Here is a 16690-nt window from a genome sequence, read left to right on the forward strand (position 1 = left end):
TAAGCTCTACCAGATGAAATAAAAGCCTTGGAAAAGAAGGTAAAGCTTGCAAGTCCCCACAACAGTGTCAAAATTTGTGAATGCCATGTGTCTGCAACCATCATATTCCCTCTGCTTAAGGTATTGGTGAAAGAAAACAAGTCCTCAGCATGACTACATGTTGAGGGACAACAGACTCATTGCATCCGATAACTTTGCAAGCATTGCACCTGAAAACTTCAGCAATAGGATGTTAGTACTAGTATATAAGTCCTGCAGGAGATTTGCAAGACGCGCTTACTAAATGACTATTTTTCGTGTAAGAATACTTAAATACAAGCACCCAGTTTCCCAACATACTTTCCTTGTGGTTGCTGTTACCTGCAAGATACAAATGAATGGAAATGCTTGCTACAACTGAAGAGAAGAAATACTATGACAACTCTTATGCACCAAATGTTGCTCTACCTTTGCTTATACTATCAGAGCGTGCAGCAATGACATAAGGCTCCTGTGGTAGCATTCACAATGAGCACGTTTAGCCCCTTAGCTGTTTTGATGGAGCGTTGCTCATCACCCCTTCACGTCCCCAAAGCATTTAGGACGAGTGCAGCTTACCCTTGCGTCATATGTTCACCCCTTGAGCATTTTCAATGAGAGATGCTCATCTGGAGTTTAATTACTTTTTGGATGGCAGATGGCAGTATGTCATCGGAAATTCCTTTTTTTCTATAGCCGGAGTGCTTTTTTTGTGTGGCAACAGGTGTTTTCAAAATGGCGTCCAGTGGAGGCGTTTCATGTATTTCCAACCCATCTTTCAGAAAAAAGGGCATTTCTTTGTCGTCACTTTCTTCAGCCAATAATGGCTCAGACATCGAGGTGTAGATTGTTTAAGAAAGCAAAGGCAAGCGTGATGACAACCGAGGTGAGCAGCTCCTCAGATGAAAGTGACGATGAGCAAAGCTCGATGCACGATATCAGAAATGTGCATTTGTGGACTGAAATTGTTGTGAACAGCGTTCCACCAAAGCCTTTACTGTTTCCTCTTTCTTCCGTGCACTGTAAGAAGTTTGCTTTAAGCTAACCAGCTAAATTGTTTGAACATACCAAGTGTTTTCTAGAGAATGAGGTGGTTTTGATGATAGTCGATAAAATCCATCAGAAAGCCACTCTGCATATTCCCTTGTTTTGAGCTGTACGACATACTGCCAAAGCTCTCTTCTAGTCAAATGCACTGTTAGCATGCACAGTTGATGTGATGAAGACTGAAAATGACTGTATACATTCCCTCCATAATTTTTGTTGATTCCTAGCATGTAGTTGGTTTTTACATACTAAAGTGTACAACAAACTACAGTGGGCTACTTTTATTTACTCTAGGGCAGTTACATTTTTCCGCCTTAAAGACCAGCTTTTTAGCACTAGACTCACAATCAGCAATTTAAAAAAAATAACATTCTTGGTTAGAGATGCCTAGACATAATAAAACAGCTAAGGGGTTAACTTGGCAGTAATTTCAGATGAACAAGTAATGAAGAGCATCAACATGCCACCTACACAAATTTTTCACGTGGTATGCTACAGCTGAAACTGAGTACAGAAATTTGCGCAATGGAGGCCACACCAAACTTAGGGCAACTTCTTCTGGCCCTTAATTTCTGTCCCACCCATTGGCAACAAGAAACTACTACAAGCAAGACAAATTATGAAAGAACCAAATCAAACAGACCCCAAAGGTAAAGCACGCACCTCCATTTTCGCATTTGTCCAGCGGGGCACTTCCACAACCATGTTGTAAATGCGGTTGGCCTCATCCGCAAACATGGGGATATCATGGAAAGGGGAGATGTATTGGTCTCCCTTGCCTACAGAGAAGTGATAACAGCAGCTTTTTAATATGCTGTTACACAAGCATCAGCCGTTACCATGGCAAAAGTGCAATTCAAAACAGCACTGATAACAATAATAATGGCAATTTTCACTTGCAGGAACAGCAAGAAATACTGCAAAAATGCCATCAAGATATGCTTGAGCTGCAGTATCCTTATATACGCAAGTAGTCTGCACTTAATGCTTTCCAGGCAAAGTGCACAAAGATGCAGGAATGGTAGATATTTAACTGTGGCATTGACTTTTCATTGACATCACCACCTCAAGTCACACTGAGATACCCCCCCCCCCCGTTGCGAAACTATAGCAAATATTTAGACATATCCTCTATCTTACAATCACAACAGACCTGCCTAAAGTGCAGATGGGGGGCTAAGAACTAATGCCCACAACTAAAATATCTTCAGAGTTTAGTCTGCATGATGCTTGACAGAAACTGGTCAATGAACTATTAAACATAGAAAAATATTGTGTCAGGCCAGTTATGTATAGGCAAATCAACTTTAAGTAAAACTGCCTAAAGCTACGCATGAACAAAAAAATACACAAAAATGATGAGGATGAGTAGACTTACAGCTTTATTGAAGAAAGCACATCAATACACGTCATCATAGAAAAACACGAATTTTTGTTTTACTTCAAATTGCAGCTGCATATTCTAACCAGAAAAGGCATAAACACAAAGTGAAGAAATGGTGGCTACTGGAGAGAAAAGTAAATTGTATTCCCTATATCAATGATAGAGCAACATTGATAATGTGTGCAAAATTGCTCAGTTGTCGATGGTCAGGTATGCATTGTATTTTACTCTTTCATAACTTTTTTTTTTCATATTGGTTTATGCATTTTCTGGTTAGAACACACAGTCATGGGTTTGAAATAAGTTAGATAAACACATTTTTCTGTAATAACTGTCCTTTAATTATTTCCTTCAGGTGCCAATGAATTCTGTCCAGTGAAAATTTTGTTTCATCACATTTCTTGTACCTTCGTAATCATGCGAACCGCACAGCTGCAGAGCAAATGAGGAATTTTCAATTCTTCAGCGAGTTTTCTCAGGTTTACAGTATGTGTACTCCATGCTAAAGCTCTTGACAGGGAAGTCAGATATTAGAATCTCAACTAATTCTAATATATTTGGAAAGCACCCATCCAGACACTTGAAATATGAGCCCGATATAAAACATTGTGAAAACAATGAAAGAACCCGCAACAGGAAGACAAACTGACACTGTGCGGGCAAACATCCAGTCATCTACCTACCAGCTCACTCTACCAAAACACTTCACACTTATCATTCAACCTTGCAGTACAGGCCTAATAAGAAGTGCTTCAAGAAGTTTTAGACATAATTAAAATATTATTCAGTGCTTTTGATGCACTACCTTCATGTGCACAATTGTGCACACAGCACATGAAGGGGACATGTTTGGTGCGATTTCTTCCAATTAAATTGGAAGGCAGTGCCAACGCTTCTGTCTCACTCTGTCCATGTAACTTTATCATTGCCAACAGTGTAGTGCAAATGCAATTAAATGTGATTCTAACGACTCACACAAATTTAGCATTATTTATAGTTTGGTACAGAGAAAACCAGCCAAGGTGCAGGAGGTGCAATCATAGCAGATAATTTCCAATTCTATATCAAGTAAAAAGAACAAAAATGCTGTGACCACTAGTTAGGAAGCCTTTGCACTTTTCACCAATTATTAAATATGGGGTATGTGTAAATGGCGGGCAGTAAGTAATATTCAAAGATAAAGTCAACTTTAGTCCCCCAAATACATCTTCAGTACACCAAATGTGCCAGAGATGTGGTCCTCTCTAAAGATTATGCTTCCTTCTATGTGGTGCTTCAGAGTTCTTGTTCAACAACAGTTGCCTTAAGGGTCCCGTCCTCTGTCTGGCGTGAGCACATAAAATTTTCTACAGGAATGTGAACAATAGTTGTTTCTGTATTGTGATGCTTCCTTTATAAACTTGCTGCAGATATTTACTGTTTTACTCCATATTTCATCTGTGCTCTTTGATTATACTTTATATAACCACAACCAAACACTGGATGCTGAATCAGAAGAGAGAATGCCAACTTCATTGCCTTTAATGGAGGGGCAAAGGACATACAGATAAGACAGCACCTGTACATCGAGGAAATATGCAGCAGACCGCAGCTGTTTGTTCCGAGGGAACAGCAAAAGCCGACAGAACGTACAAACACAGCAAAACAGAAAAATGTTGGCTCAGTGAAATGAAGCTCAACTGAGCTGTGTGATCTGCCAGCTGTATAAGACATGCAATGTATATTTTATGTTGGGCAGAAATCGGTGAACCTGAAAAAATAATAAATGAAAAGTTTGTATTTTCCAACTGCAACATGGTACAACGAAATAAGCAGAAGTACTCGAACTTTCTTTTAGAGCTGTTTTTAAATTGATAACACTCGCTGAAGCTGAAAGTTACGGTTGTCGTGCTCACATGACATTTGTATGTCAGGTGATGTGTACACGCCAACGCAAGTTCCCGTGAATTATATCGCTACCCATAACCCAAAGGCGTTGCTATGCTACAGGTCCCGAAATACATCTTTCGACCCTGCACCATTGATTCAACAGGGAACGGCGTAAGCCCACGAATAGAACTGCGTTATTTATTTTGATTGTACGCTAAAGTTCGAATGTGCTATGTAGCATCTATGTAACATCGCGTATCGAGTCGTGCCTCTTTAAGTCATGCCACTTTTACAAGACACAATGACTGTCCCGTTGGCTCGTACGAAACAACGCGCGTCAGATAACGCGATATAACAGCAAGATGAGATAAGGCGCTACACAATTCAGGTGCCTGCACAGCGTAGTGCGTCCCACAACTCTATAGAGAAGAATTAAAAGAAAGAAAACGCAATGCTAGAACAGGTCTATAAAACAAGAACACACCACAAAATGCGATGGACGTGAAAACTAAACGAGCCAAGATATCAAGAAAGCTGCCGGGCAAACTAGCTGAAGACACAGCTTCTGGACACGGCAGACAAAAAATGCCATATTGCGATTCGTTTTAAACCAAATCGCGATATCGTTGCTATCTGCTAACCCAGTTTACAATTCACGATGACTGTAAACGCCGCGTTGGTGTCGTCCGCTATCTACTGATATTCGTTTTTATTGGCAGGCGACCGCGCGCATTATATATATATATATATATATATATATATATATATATATATATATATATATATATATATATATATATACCGTACAACTTTGGATCAGCCGCAAACATGCAGGACAAGAAACCAGGTCGAAGCAGCTCCAGAAACACCTCCAGCATCCACAACCGCAGGAATCAAGCATCAGACATCACAAGCGTAGACGGACAGTGCTCACATGCATTTATCTAACTTACGGAAATACATGCTGTAGTTCGCGGAGTTTGGACTTCCCCGTTCCACAGTGAAGTAATCGTCCACGGCCATGCCAGACGCTAGCGTTATCAAATCAGGCAAAATACCCACCAAGGATAAAACGATGTAACTGCATGCGACTAATAACTTACGAAAATACAGCCTGTAATCCAAGGTGTTGGGAGAACCTCTCTCGACAGTTGAAAAAGCCATGGTTCGTGAAATGCACCCCAACCTGGTTGTGGCACCTCGCAGTAATCCGGTTGTAAAGACCGTTCCCACGTGTGAAAGCATTTCCAGCGCCGGCTCCCACAGCAGCGGCACCTGTCGGTCAAACACAAAATGTGAATAGCGGACCAGTGTGGCCAGCATCGGCGGACTTTCTACATGCACGCGCGTACTTGGTTGCACTCGCGCTCGCTCTGTGATAATTTATCGCCAATTTGCCGGTTTGTCGGAAAATGGAAAATAATGCTCCCTGTTGCACCACATCACGCCTTACTAAAACCTCAAGTTTCGCTATCTGCGCTGAACCATTCATTGCTCAAAGGGCCCAATGTAGATACATTTGTTACTACACAGGAAGAAACATATAGACGCAGACAGCACTGAAACATCGCTGCGGCACGGCGTAGCGAATTGTTTTGGGTCAATGTAAAACGTGCATACGAACCTGTGACGCTAATAAAAGCACGGTTATTCCAATGAAGCCTGGCAATAGCATGTTCACGCGCACAACATGTTTGGTGTGAAGACAGCAGCAGTTCAGTCAACTTTGAGCGCCGGCGAAACGCACTCAGCCAGATGAAAACGAATGCGTCTGACGCTTTCGCAAAACGTGCACATCAACATCATTACCAGTGATTCTTGACAATGTAACCATACAGTTGGAAATATTCATTCCGTTAAAGTGAATTGTGCGAAAGGAAGCGTCGCCATTGCAACGTGAGAGCAAATAGCAGCACCAGATGTCGCCACATGTACCACCTTCCATGTTTCAGAGGGAGCTCAACTAGCTTAAGAGGAAGCTTTAGCTCGGGTGCTCCTATCTAAATACATGTAAAAGGGGAATTCGTTTTTCTCGGCAACCACTGCACCAAATTTGACGAGGTTTGTTGCATTTGAAAGACAAACTTAATATCTAGTGACTGTTGGTTTCGAATTTTTGAGTTAGTTCGTCAATTTTTTATTAAAAATTGGCAAAAATCAAAAATTTTCAAGAAACGAAACTATCAGGTTTACAACTCTGTAACTCAACCACTAAACGTGATAATACAATTCTGTGAATTGCATCTAATAGCACATCTAAAGCGGACAAAATTGATGTGTTACACATGAATATAAAAAATATTTAATCATAAGGAAATACAACTTTTGCAAAACCGTTGTAAGCGACGTAACAAATTCACGTAAGATGTAAAATGACATATTGAATTTGTCCGCTTTGAATGATCTAATGGATGCCGTTTACAGAACCGCAATATCAGTTCTTGATGCAGAGCTATGAATTTGTAAACTTCGTGCTTCCATTTTTTTGAAACTGTCAAATATTTGAAAATCAATTTAAGGAAATTCAAGCCCTAAATCGAAATTCCGCTTCCAACAGTCACTAGAATTTGACTTTCTCTTTCAAATGCAACAAGTTTCATCAAAATCGGTCCAGGGGTTATCTCATAAAAACGTTTTTGCGTTTTACATGCATTTGAATAGGCCGCGTCGGAGTTGGGCCCGAGCTAAAGCTTCCTCTTAGAGGAAGCTTTAGCTCGGGCCCAACTCCGACGCGGCCTATTCAAATGCATGTAAAACGCAAAAACGGACGGACGGAAAAAACTTTAATGGAAAAAGGACCTGCGAGGTTGCCAGCCCGGGCTCAGGCCACCCGGGCATTGTGTGCGGTGAGGCATAGCCTTTCCACCGCTGCCCGGGCCCGCTGGATAGCCCATAATTGGTCGTTTAGTTCTGAGCTAGTCAGAGCGCCTAGCCATCGCTCCTCGAGAAGGTCCGGTTCTATGTTGTCCTCTACGTATACTGAACTGATCTGTGTGCACTTCCACAAGATGTGTGCCATGTCTGCGTGTTCGTGTTTGCAGAGCTTGCAGCTAGCGTCTGGATATTGTGTTGAATTTATTCTGTTTAAGTGTACTGGGTTTCGGAACGTTCTGGTTTGCAATCTTCTCCAATCTATTTCTTGAGACCTGTCGAGTTGTTTGTGGGGTTGTGGGTATGCTTCTCTTTGTTTCGTGTAGTGTGTCAGTATGTCGTGGTACGTGACCAGTCTGTCCCTGTCGTCTTTTATCGCTTCTTCGTCGTCGTCGCCTCCTCCGTCTTCTCCATCGCCTCCGCCGCAGTCCTTCCCCCTTCCCCGGGAGTTGCGGGGTGTTGGGCCGTCACTGGCCGGGCCGCGGTGGGTTAGTTTTCGCGCGACTCGGTGGGCCTTCTCGTTGAGGTTGGGAGGGGCACTCATGGTAACTTCTCCCATATGTGCCGGGATCCATTTGAGGTATTTGGGTGTAATTGTGCCGTTCCTAAAGTCTTCTGCTCTCTGGTTCAGGATTTTGGCCGCCTCGGTGGAGACCCAGCCCTTTGTGAAATTCCTAATAGCCGTCTTGGAGTCGCTGATTATTGTTCTGTATTGTTGCCGACCGCTGATTATAGCCAATGCGATTGCCGTTTCTTCCGCTGCCTCCGACGATCTAGTCCTTACGGAGCCCGCAGTCACGGTCTTTCCTTTCGTGCATACGACCGCCATTGCGAAGAGGGAGTTACCTTTGTCAGCGCCGACACCACCATTGTCGTCCCTGTTTCGGGGGTACCGCGCGGCGTCTACGAAGAGCACCCCCTCCCGCGCGCCGTGGTTTTTGAGAATCGTTTTCGTGCGGCATTTCCTTCTCTCGACATTGTGCACGGGGTGCATGTTCTTCGGGATATTTTCCGTGTTAAGAGGAAGCTTTAGCTCGGGCCCAACTCCGACGCGGCCTATTCAAATACATGTAAAACGCAAAAACGTTTTTATGAGATAACCCCTGGACCGATTTTGATGAAATTTATTGCATTTGAAAGAGAAAGTTAAATTCTAGTGACTGTTGGAAGCGGAATTTCGATTTAGGGCTTGAATTTTCTTAAAACGATTTTCAAATATTTGACCGTTTGAAAAAAATAGAAGCACGAAGTTTACAAATTCATAGCTCTGCTTAAAGAACTGATATCGCGGTTCTGTAAACGGCATCCATTAGATCATTCAAAGCGGACAAATTCAATATGTCATTCTACATCTTACGTGAATTTGTTACGTTGCTTACAACGGTTTTGCAAAAGTTGTATTTCCCTATGATTAAATTTTTTTATATTCATGTGTAAGATATCAATTTTGTCCGCTTTAGATGTACTATTAGATTCAATTCACAGAATTGTATTATAATTTTTCGTGGTTGAGTTACAGAGTTGTAAACCTGATAGTTTCGTTTCTTAAAAATTTTTGATTTTTGCCATTTTTTAATAAAAAATTGACGAACTAACTCAAAAATTCGAAACCAACAGTCACTAGATATTAAGTTTGTCTTTTAAATGCAACAAACCTCGTCAAATTTGGTGCAGTGGTTGCCGAGAAAAACGAATTCTCCTTTTACATGTATTTAGATAGGAGCCCTCGAGCTAAAGCTTCCTCTTAAAGCCCCTCCATAGACAAGAACGGCACCGAGAGCGGCGCTGCTGCGCCTGCGTTGAGAGCGCCGCATGCGATGCAAAATTCTATTAGCGGGTGGTACCCCTCTCCCATCTCTCGTTCGTGCCGCCTTGATTGCCTCCTGCACTGCGCGTGTTTTGGCACGTTTCGCGCCGCGCGCGGTGTGTGCCTACGTGTGTGCGCGTGGAGATTTCGTTCGAAGGGCGGTGTACAGTCTGTTTCACATTTAGGGGGAAAACTCGCAGCGCATTGCATCGCGATGCGGCGAGCGCTTGAGTCAGGCGGCGGCAGCAGCTCGCGCAGGTGCTCGAGGGGCGGGATCTTGAACGGCGTCGTCTGCTACGGCGGCGCGCGCTGGCCGCATTGTCGGGAAACGTTCTACTATCAGTTGCAGGGCGCCGATCTCATCGCTACGGCGTGAAATGAGCCGGTATTCTTTACTATGCGTTGTGCGACGCCAACTGATACGCCTCGAAGGTAAGTTCATCGCTGCAGGGCAGTCATAGACGACGTACTGATTCCATACATTCTTGACGGCCCGTTTCTGGAAGGCGACTATATATTCGAACGCGATAGGTCGCCGATCCACACTGCTCGTGTGGTGCAACAACTGCTAGAAGAGCGCGCAGTCACTCTCTTGGAGTGGCCGCCTCAATCCCCGGGCGCCAACATCATTTAAAATGTCTGGGGCTCGTTGAAAGTATCGCTGGCGCACCGTCCCCTCTATCAGTCGCCCGAGGATAGGCTTCGATCCACCATCGTCAGTGACTGAGACGTGCTGCAAATGAACACATCCCTGATCAAGTCATTCTGCACTTCACTGCCTTCCAGGATGAGCGCTGTCATCGCTGCCGCTGGGGACATGACGAGATACTAACTGAAGTTCCGAGCGTGACGTGTCCAATTCCCCGCCGGCGGGCAGAGTCTGTCTGGTGTAGCGAATGATTGTCGAGAAAAACCATTTCCAGCTCATTGTCTGAACCTAAAACATTCATTTAATCGTATCCGTTTGTTTCATCGTGTTCGACTCCCATAGTTATCATTGTTGAGTGCTTTGTTTTCCTTTCGAGTCAAACAAAGACTGAACACGTTGCGCGCACATCTTGGTGCGTCTTGTCGCTGCTTATTACGGTAGCACACACAGTGAAGAAATATACGTACACTGCCCCTGACAGTAGCACGCTTCCGTACAATGCGGCCAGCGCGCGCCGCCGTAGCAGACGACATAGATCACGACTCCGCCCCTCGAGCGTCTGCGCCTGCTCGAGCTGCTGCCACCGCACGACTGCATTGCTTGCCGCATCGCGATGCAATACGTTCCCAGTTTTCCCCTAAGTGTGAAACAGACTGTACACGCTTCTATTTGCCTTTAAGAAGATCGGTAGGCTTGACGATTATTTTTATGGCTGCAATGCGGCGAAAGGGCAGCGTCTGCTTAACCATGTAAGTGATGCTGAGCAGGTGATTGGAAACGACATCGTATGTACCGCCGGAAAAATCGTCAGCACATACGATGCGGCACATACATACGGCACATACGAGCTAAAGTCATTTTTGCAGTTTCTCACAATATGTTTGCTACAAATCCGTGTTGTCTCTGATGGCGACAACGGTCTTCCATCGACACTGTGCGGAAATAAACAAAATGTATCGCTGCATAGCACAAGTACTACATGCGCACACAACTTTAACTAGTGCGTCCCCTACAATATGGAATAGAAGCACCAATGTAGACAGCTTGGCCATTTTTTAACAGTGCTCAAGAGACGGAAGTTGAAAGTATTAGTAATCATTCCTGCTTCAGCAATGCCGGCGCGACCAAGACGCGGGCCGCGTATCGTCCAGTAACTCGATCGATCGGTGCAGTGGTGAAGCGGGAATGAACTCCGGTCATGTTCAATGCATCGTGCACATATTCAATTTCTCGGCACGCGTGAACTTCGGCCACTGCTAGCGCATACAACAGAAGTGGTTTCCATCCTTGGGCAGCGCACACATAAACGAAACACGAGAAAGAAGACAGGACAAGCGCTCGTCGAACAAAAGTTTTTATATGAATAAAAGGATTATGTACCGAGTAATTATTAAATTCATGTGGGTTACATATAAAAACCGTCATACACTCAGGAGTGATCAATGAACGAGCTCGCTTCGTTTGCCAGTTGTTTACTTCGCTCGGCACACCGCAGTAATCCATGTGTGTCGTCTGCTTTTTTCGTACCATTTTCTTGTGAATCGGCAGAATTTCACTGGTGGCATCAACCATTTCGTGTTTACATTGCTGTCGTGACAGTTAACAACACAATAATAATTTCCGGTCATCCGGTCATCCGAAGAGGCGCCCTCGCAAACAAGAGACGTTTCGCGCGCAGCGCGAACTGAACGCGGGCGCGACCGAGGGAAGCGGCGGCGGAAACCTACACCCGTTGGAGATTAAATCGTTCCGCCAGGGGAGAAACGAGCGCTGGCGTCTAGGATGAAACTTGGCGTGCGGTCGTCCATACACGTTTCCGCCGACCAGGGAAAGCGGCGGCACTTGCTATGAATAAAGTTTTTCTGTCTGTCTGTCTGTGGCGCGTGGATGTAGGGGCTTTAAACTAGCTCAACTCTGATGCCGCCTATTGAAATGCACATAAAACGCTGAAACGTTGAATTTTAGTGACAGTTGGAAGCGGAATTTTGATTTAGGGTCTAAATGTTTTTAATTAATTTTTAAAAATTCGTAAGTTTGAAAAAAATCGAAGCACACTGTTTACAAATTCGTTGCTCTGCACCAATAACAGCGTAGAGGAAGGAAACTCAAGAGAGGCCCTACGTCACTCTTTGTGAAGCTAATGGTATTTTCGACTGGTCGCCTCCATCCCCCGAAGCAGAGTCGGGCAGATCTGGCGTTCCCCGAGCTCAGAGGACAAGAGCGCAAGCTGCACGGACAACTCGCTCTCGGAGGAGGAAATGGCAGATGCGAAACCACGTGACTACTGCCAATGTCTGAAACGGCGGACGCGCCGGTGGGACGAGCGTTCGTCGAGACGCCAGCATGCAGTCACAGAACACCTATACAAAATGTTTAAATCTTGACGACTGCTCCGACGACCGGGCTCGGAGCGCATCAGAGCGCTCGAAGATGGAGGAGAGCAATCGAGATGAACCACCCGCATGCGTGGCGCGCACCCTCTTTCAACCAGCCGAAGACAACGCCGCTCGCGAAAGCGCTCCATAGCGCTCAGAGAAATGACCAGATGAAGATGGCATAAGTGAAGCCGGAAGTTGGCGTTGCTCATGGCGTTGCTCCGCTTATCTCTTGTTTACCTTTCTCGCGAAACCACGCCGCGCTGCGCGCAACCGAGCTGCTCGGACGCGCGCGCTCCGCAGCAATGCTAAACAATCGCGATGTCTCATTGCATTAGCGTTGCTGAAATCATGTTGAAAGAAGTTAACAATGAACGTCGCAAATTGGGCTGTGAGGTCGAATCGGCTGCTTTTACCGGCTTTTATGAAAATAAACATGCCTTATAAGGCCAACCAACTGAGCTGTTCTCATCAACCGCAGGTACCGGCCGCTGCCAAGTTCTTGCGTGTTTTTTAAAAAAGGTAACCTTTATCGCTGCCTTCTACTTGTTTTTCTCTGCCTGGGCTTCCTCGGGCTCTCAGTCGGTCTTGCGAGCTAGACGTCTGGCGAAACGAAAAAAAAATGTACGCATTCTCACTGCACTGCAAGAACGCACTGGAGACACGTACGACACACCAACCCATTTGCGATCCATTTGGAGTTTATGAGCACAAACACATTCTCCCTTGAGGAATCGTCGTGCTTCATTGAACAAACTTCGGGTGGTGGCGCATCACTACGGCAGCGTGCCGCGGCGAGGAGGCGGAATGTCATTTCTCACTCCGCGTTTAGACTCATTGACTGCGGCCTGAGGTGCCTTCTTACCACGGTAAGTGAAGCTTCACGGAACCAAAGTTTTGCGATAGCCGCCGCACGGTGCAGAACAGTACGCGCGTAGAACCGGCCTACATGCGACTATGGAACAGCCGTTTGATGTGTCCGCAGGCGTATGTTCTGTGGAGCCTTGCTCACTCTTGCAGCGCATCCGCTAACCTTCACTTCCCTGCGCTTCTCGCGCACGGATAAGATACGCCGGCGGTGGGGAGGATTCGTTCCTTAAGTGAAAGCTACCGCTTCTGTCTTATCATCCGGGATGAAGCGTCGACTGGCCGGCACACGGTGCCGAGGGCAGCAACATGCACATATCCTGTGTAACGCCCTATCAGCATGTGTATTGAGATACACCTGTGCAGGTGTGCATGAACCTTGAACGCGCTCTGCTTAAAAGACTTCGTGCTGTCGCGAGTACTCCGAGGAACAAGCAACATGACATGTGTTTTAATATGCACAAAAGCAAGTTGTTACTGAACACGAACTATGCATTCATAACGTACGTTCTACGTGCCGCAAGTGCATCATATGCGCTGTCAAAAGCAGGAAACTGACCTGCACGGCGTTCATTGTACAGATTGTGAAACGCATCGGTTTCGGCCTTCGATGGCACGCTAGCGAGGGCAAAATTTCCCGCGTATATTCCTTCGTCCGTTGCCATTGCCGTGCGCGGTACATTGCGTACAGCGTTGCATGCGCGTTCGTTTCACGAACTTTAGTTCCTCCTGTCCAACCTGGCCACAGCAACATCCGGTAGAGCACGGTCCAGATAACGCAGCGCAACAAAACACGGAGACCAACGCAAACCTGCCCGCACGGCGCCTTTGCCACGGTACGAAACCTACGGAGCAACACGTGTGAGCGCACAGGACCAAAACAAAGCCGCCATTGTGGCCCGAAAGGCATGGCCGCGACGGCAAAGAAATAAAAAATCAGCAAAAAAAGAGGAGAACCTACTACGTCACTTCCTCCATACTTTTCTCCTAGCGCGCGGAGGGGGTAGGGCCTCTCCTGAGTTTCCTTCCTCCATGTGCCCACTGCAGGACAAAGGCCTCTCCCTGCGATCTCCAATTACCCCTGTCCTGCGCCAACCGATTCCAAGCAGCGTCCGCGAATTTCCTAATTTCATCGCTCCACCTAGTCTTCTGCCGTCCTCGACTGCGTTTCCCTTCTCTTGGTATCCATTCTGTAACCTTAATGGTCCAATGGTTATCTAACCTGCGCATTACATGACCTGCCCAGCTCCATTTCTTTCTCTTAATGTCCATTAGAATATCAGCTATACCCGTTTGCCTTCTGATCCAAAGCGCTCTCTTTCTGTCTCTTAACGTTATGCCTAGCATTCTTCGTTCCATCGCTCTTTGCGCGGTCCTTAACTTGGTCTCAAGCTTCTTTGTCAGTCTAGAAGTCTCTGCCCCATATGTCATCACTGGTAAAATGCATTGATTGTACACCTTCCTTTTCAATGATAACGGTATAAGCTTCCAGTCAGAAGCTGACAATGTCTGCTGTATGCGAGCCAACCCCTTTTTATTCTTCTATGAATTTCATTCTCATGATCAGGGTTCCCTGTGATTATTTGACCTAGGTAAACGTACTCCTTCACAGACTCTGGAGGCTGACTGGCGATCCTGAACTCTTGTTCCCTTCCCCGGCTATTCATGATTATCTTTGTCTTCTCCATATTAATCTTCAACCCCACTCTTACACTCTCCCTATTAAGGTCCTCAATCATTTGATGTAACTTGTCTCCAATATTGCTGAACAGAACAACGTCATTTGCAAACCGAAGGTTGCTGAGGTATTCGCCGTCGATCTTTACTCCTAAGCTTACCCAGTTTAATAGCTTGAATACTTCCAAACACGCAATGAATAGCATGGAGAGATTGTGTCTCTCTGTCTGACCCCTTTCTTTATAGGTATCTTCCTACTTGTGTAGAATTAAGGTAGCTGTGGAATCTCTGTAGATATTTTCCAAGGTATTTACGTAAGCGGTCTGTACTCCTTGATTGCGTAATGCCTCTATGACTGCTGGTATCTCTACTGAATCAAATGTCTTCTCGTAATCTATGAAAGCCATATAGAGAGGCTTATTGTGCTCTGCGAATTTCTCGATTACCTGATTAACGACATAGATGTGATCCATTGTAGAGTATCTCTTCCTGAAGCCAGCCGATTCCCTTGATTGACTCAAGTCCAGTGTAGCCCTTATTCTATTGGAGATTATCTTGGTGAATATTTTATATAATACTGGGAGTAAGCTAATGGGCCTAAAATTTTGAAATTCTTTAACGTCTCCGTTTTTGTGGATTAGTATAATGCTTGCATTCTTCCAGTTTTCTGGGAGCCTTGCAGTTGATAGACACCTCGTATAAAGAGCCGCCAGTTTTCCGAGCATTATGTCTCCTCCATCTTTGATTAAATCGACTGTTATTCCACCTTCTCCTGTCGCTCTTCCTCGTTTCATGTGTTGTAAGGTCCTTCTCACCTCATCGCTAGTTACAGTAGAAGTTTCTGTATCGTATTCATTACTGTTCCTCATGGAGGTATCCTGACTCCCCTGGGTCAGTGTACAGGTCAGTATAGAATTCTTCCGCTGCTTTTACTATACCTTCGAGATTGCTGATGGAATTACCCTGCTTATCTTTCAGTGCATACATCTTGGTATGTCCTATGCCAAGTGTCCTTCTCACTGATTTCAGGCTGCGTCCGTTTTAACGCGGGAGTTTCTGTATCTTATTCATTACTGTTCCTCATGGAGGTATCCTGACTCCCCTGGGTCAGTATACAGGTCAGTATAGAATTCTTCCGCTGCTTTTACTATACCTTCGAGATTGCTGATGACATTACCCTGCTTATCTTTCAGTGCATAAATCTTGGTTTGTCCTATGCCAAGTGTCCTTCTGACTGATTTCAGACTGCGTCCGTTTTAACGCGACAGTGTTAAGGAGCTCGTGTCGCAGAAAAGTCGGTGTCGTCGGTGTCGGCACGTTGGCCGTGAGCGATAAATTCGGGAAGGCACTTCATAAATAAAAAACAACCTGCAAGATGGGAATCGAACCAGGGTCTCCGGAGTGTGAGACGGAGACGCTACCAGCCACGAGTTCGATAGTTCAAAGAGGGACAAAAGGGCCTCTAGTGAATGCGGTGTTGCCTTAGAAACGTGCCGTAGAAAGTTATACTGCGGTGTATATTGGTAATTATGAGCATGTAAATGACAGAAGTCGCAGTTACACGAGTATCGAAGTAAGTTTCCGCTACATTTCTTCTGCGCTCTGCGCACACGCAGAGCCATCTTGTGGCAAACACAGAAGATCCCCTCCTCGCAATGTACGGCGCTGCCCCGACACCTGGCGCGCCACTCGCTCCATGATCGCGTCCGCCTTCATGGCGCGTCAAGGCCCGGCTGTCCGTGCCGATCGCGACGTTTGGCTCGCGTAGATCGTTTGAGTGGGCGGTGCGAACGGGGTGCGATAACACTATCGCGTTCCACTATTTTCCACTCTAAGCGTTCCACTCTAAGCGTCCTCCAATTTTTTTACGGCTTCTTCAGTCTTTCTCACGTTATGGTTACGAATATCACTTATTTTCGCCTTGTTGTTCAGTTTTGACAGTTCCGCGAATTCTATCTTATCTCTTGAGTTCGACACTTTCATTCTTTGTCGCTTCTTTATTAGGTCCTTTGTTACTTGGGAGAGCTTGCCTACTGGTTGCCTTGGTGCCTTGCCTCCCACTTCTACTGCTGCCTCTGAAGCCAGCCTAGTTACTGTTTCATTCATTACGGTCCAGATGGCTGTCC

The 16690-nt window shown here is 45.4% G+C and overlaps 1 protein-coding gene and 1 long non-coding RNA gene across 3 annotated transcripts in view; one reads left to right on the forward strand and one right to left on the reverse strand.

The window, feature by feature from the left end:
• Positions 1–6193, reverse strand: part of Nurf-38 (Inorganic pyrophosphatase Nurf-38) — a 66304-nt gene extending 60111 nt beyond the window's left edge. For both annotated transcript variants that reach the window (XM_050196564.3, XM_050196563.3), the window contains exons 1-3: positions 5943–6193; positions 5422–5593; positions 1729–1844 (exon numbers count right to left, since the gene is read on the reverse strand). In XM_050196564.3, the coding sequence (XP_050052521.1) occupies positions 1729–1844; positions 5422–5593; positions 5943–5993 (339 nt within the window). In that variant the 5' untranslated portion in view covers positions 5994–6193. The remainder of the gene's footprint in view (positions 1–1728; positions 1845–5421; positions 5594–5942) is intronic.
• On the forward strand, positions 1895–4236 carry LOC140213269 (uncharacterized). Its single transcript, XR_011890229.1, has 2 exons — positions 1895–2017; positions 3859–4236. It is a non-coding gene; the product is annotated as an uncharacterized lncRNA (long non-coding RNA).
• Positions 6194–16690: the final 10497 nt, after the last annotated feature.

This window comes from Dermacentor andersoni, chromosome 1, assembly GCF_023375885.2.
Source record: "Dermacentor andersoni chromosome 1, qqDerAnde1_hic_scaffold, whole genome shotgun sequence".
NCBI classification, from domain to species: domain Eukaryota; kingdom Metazoa; phylum Arthropoda; class Arachnida; order Ixodida; family Ixodidae; genus Dermacentor; species Dermacentor andersoni.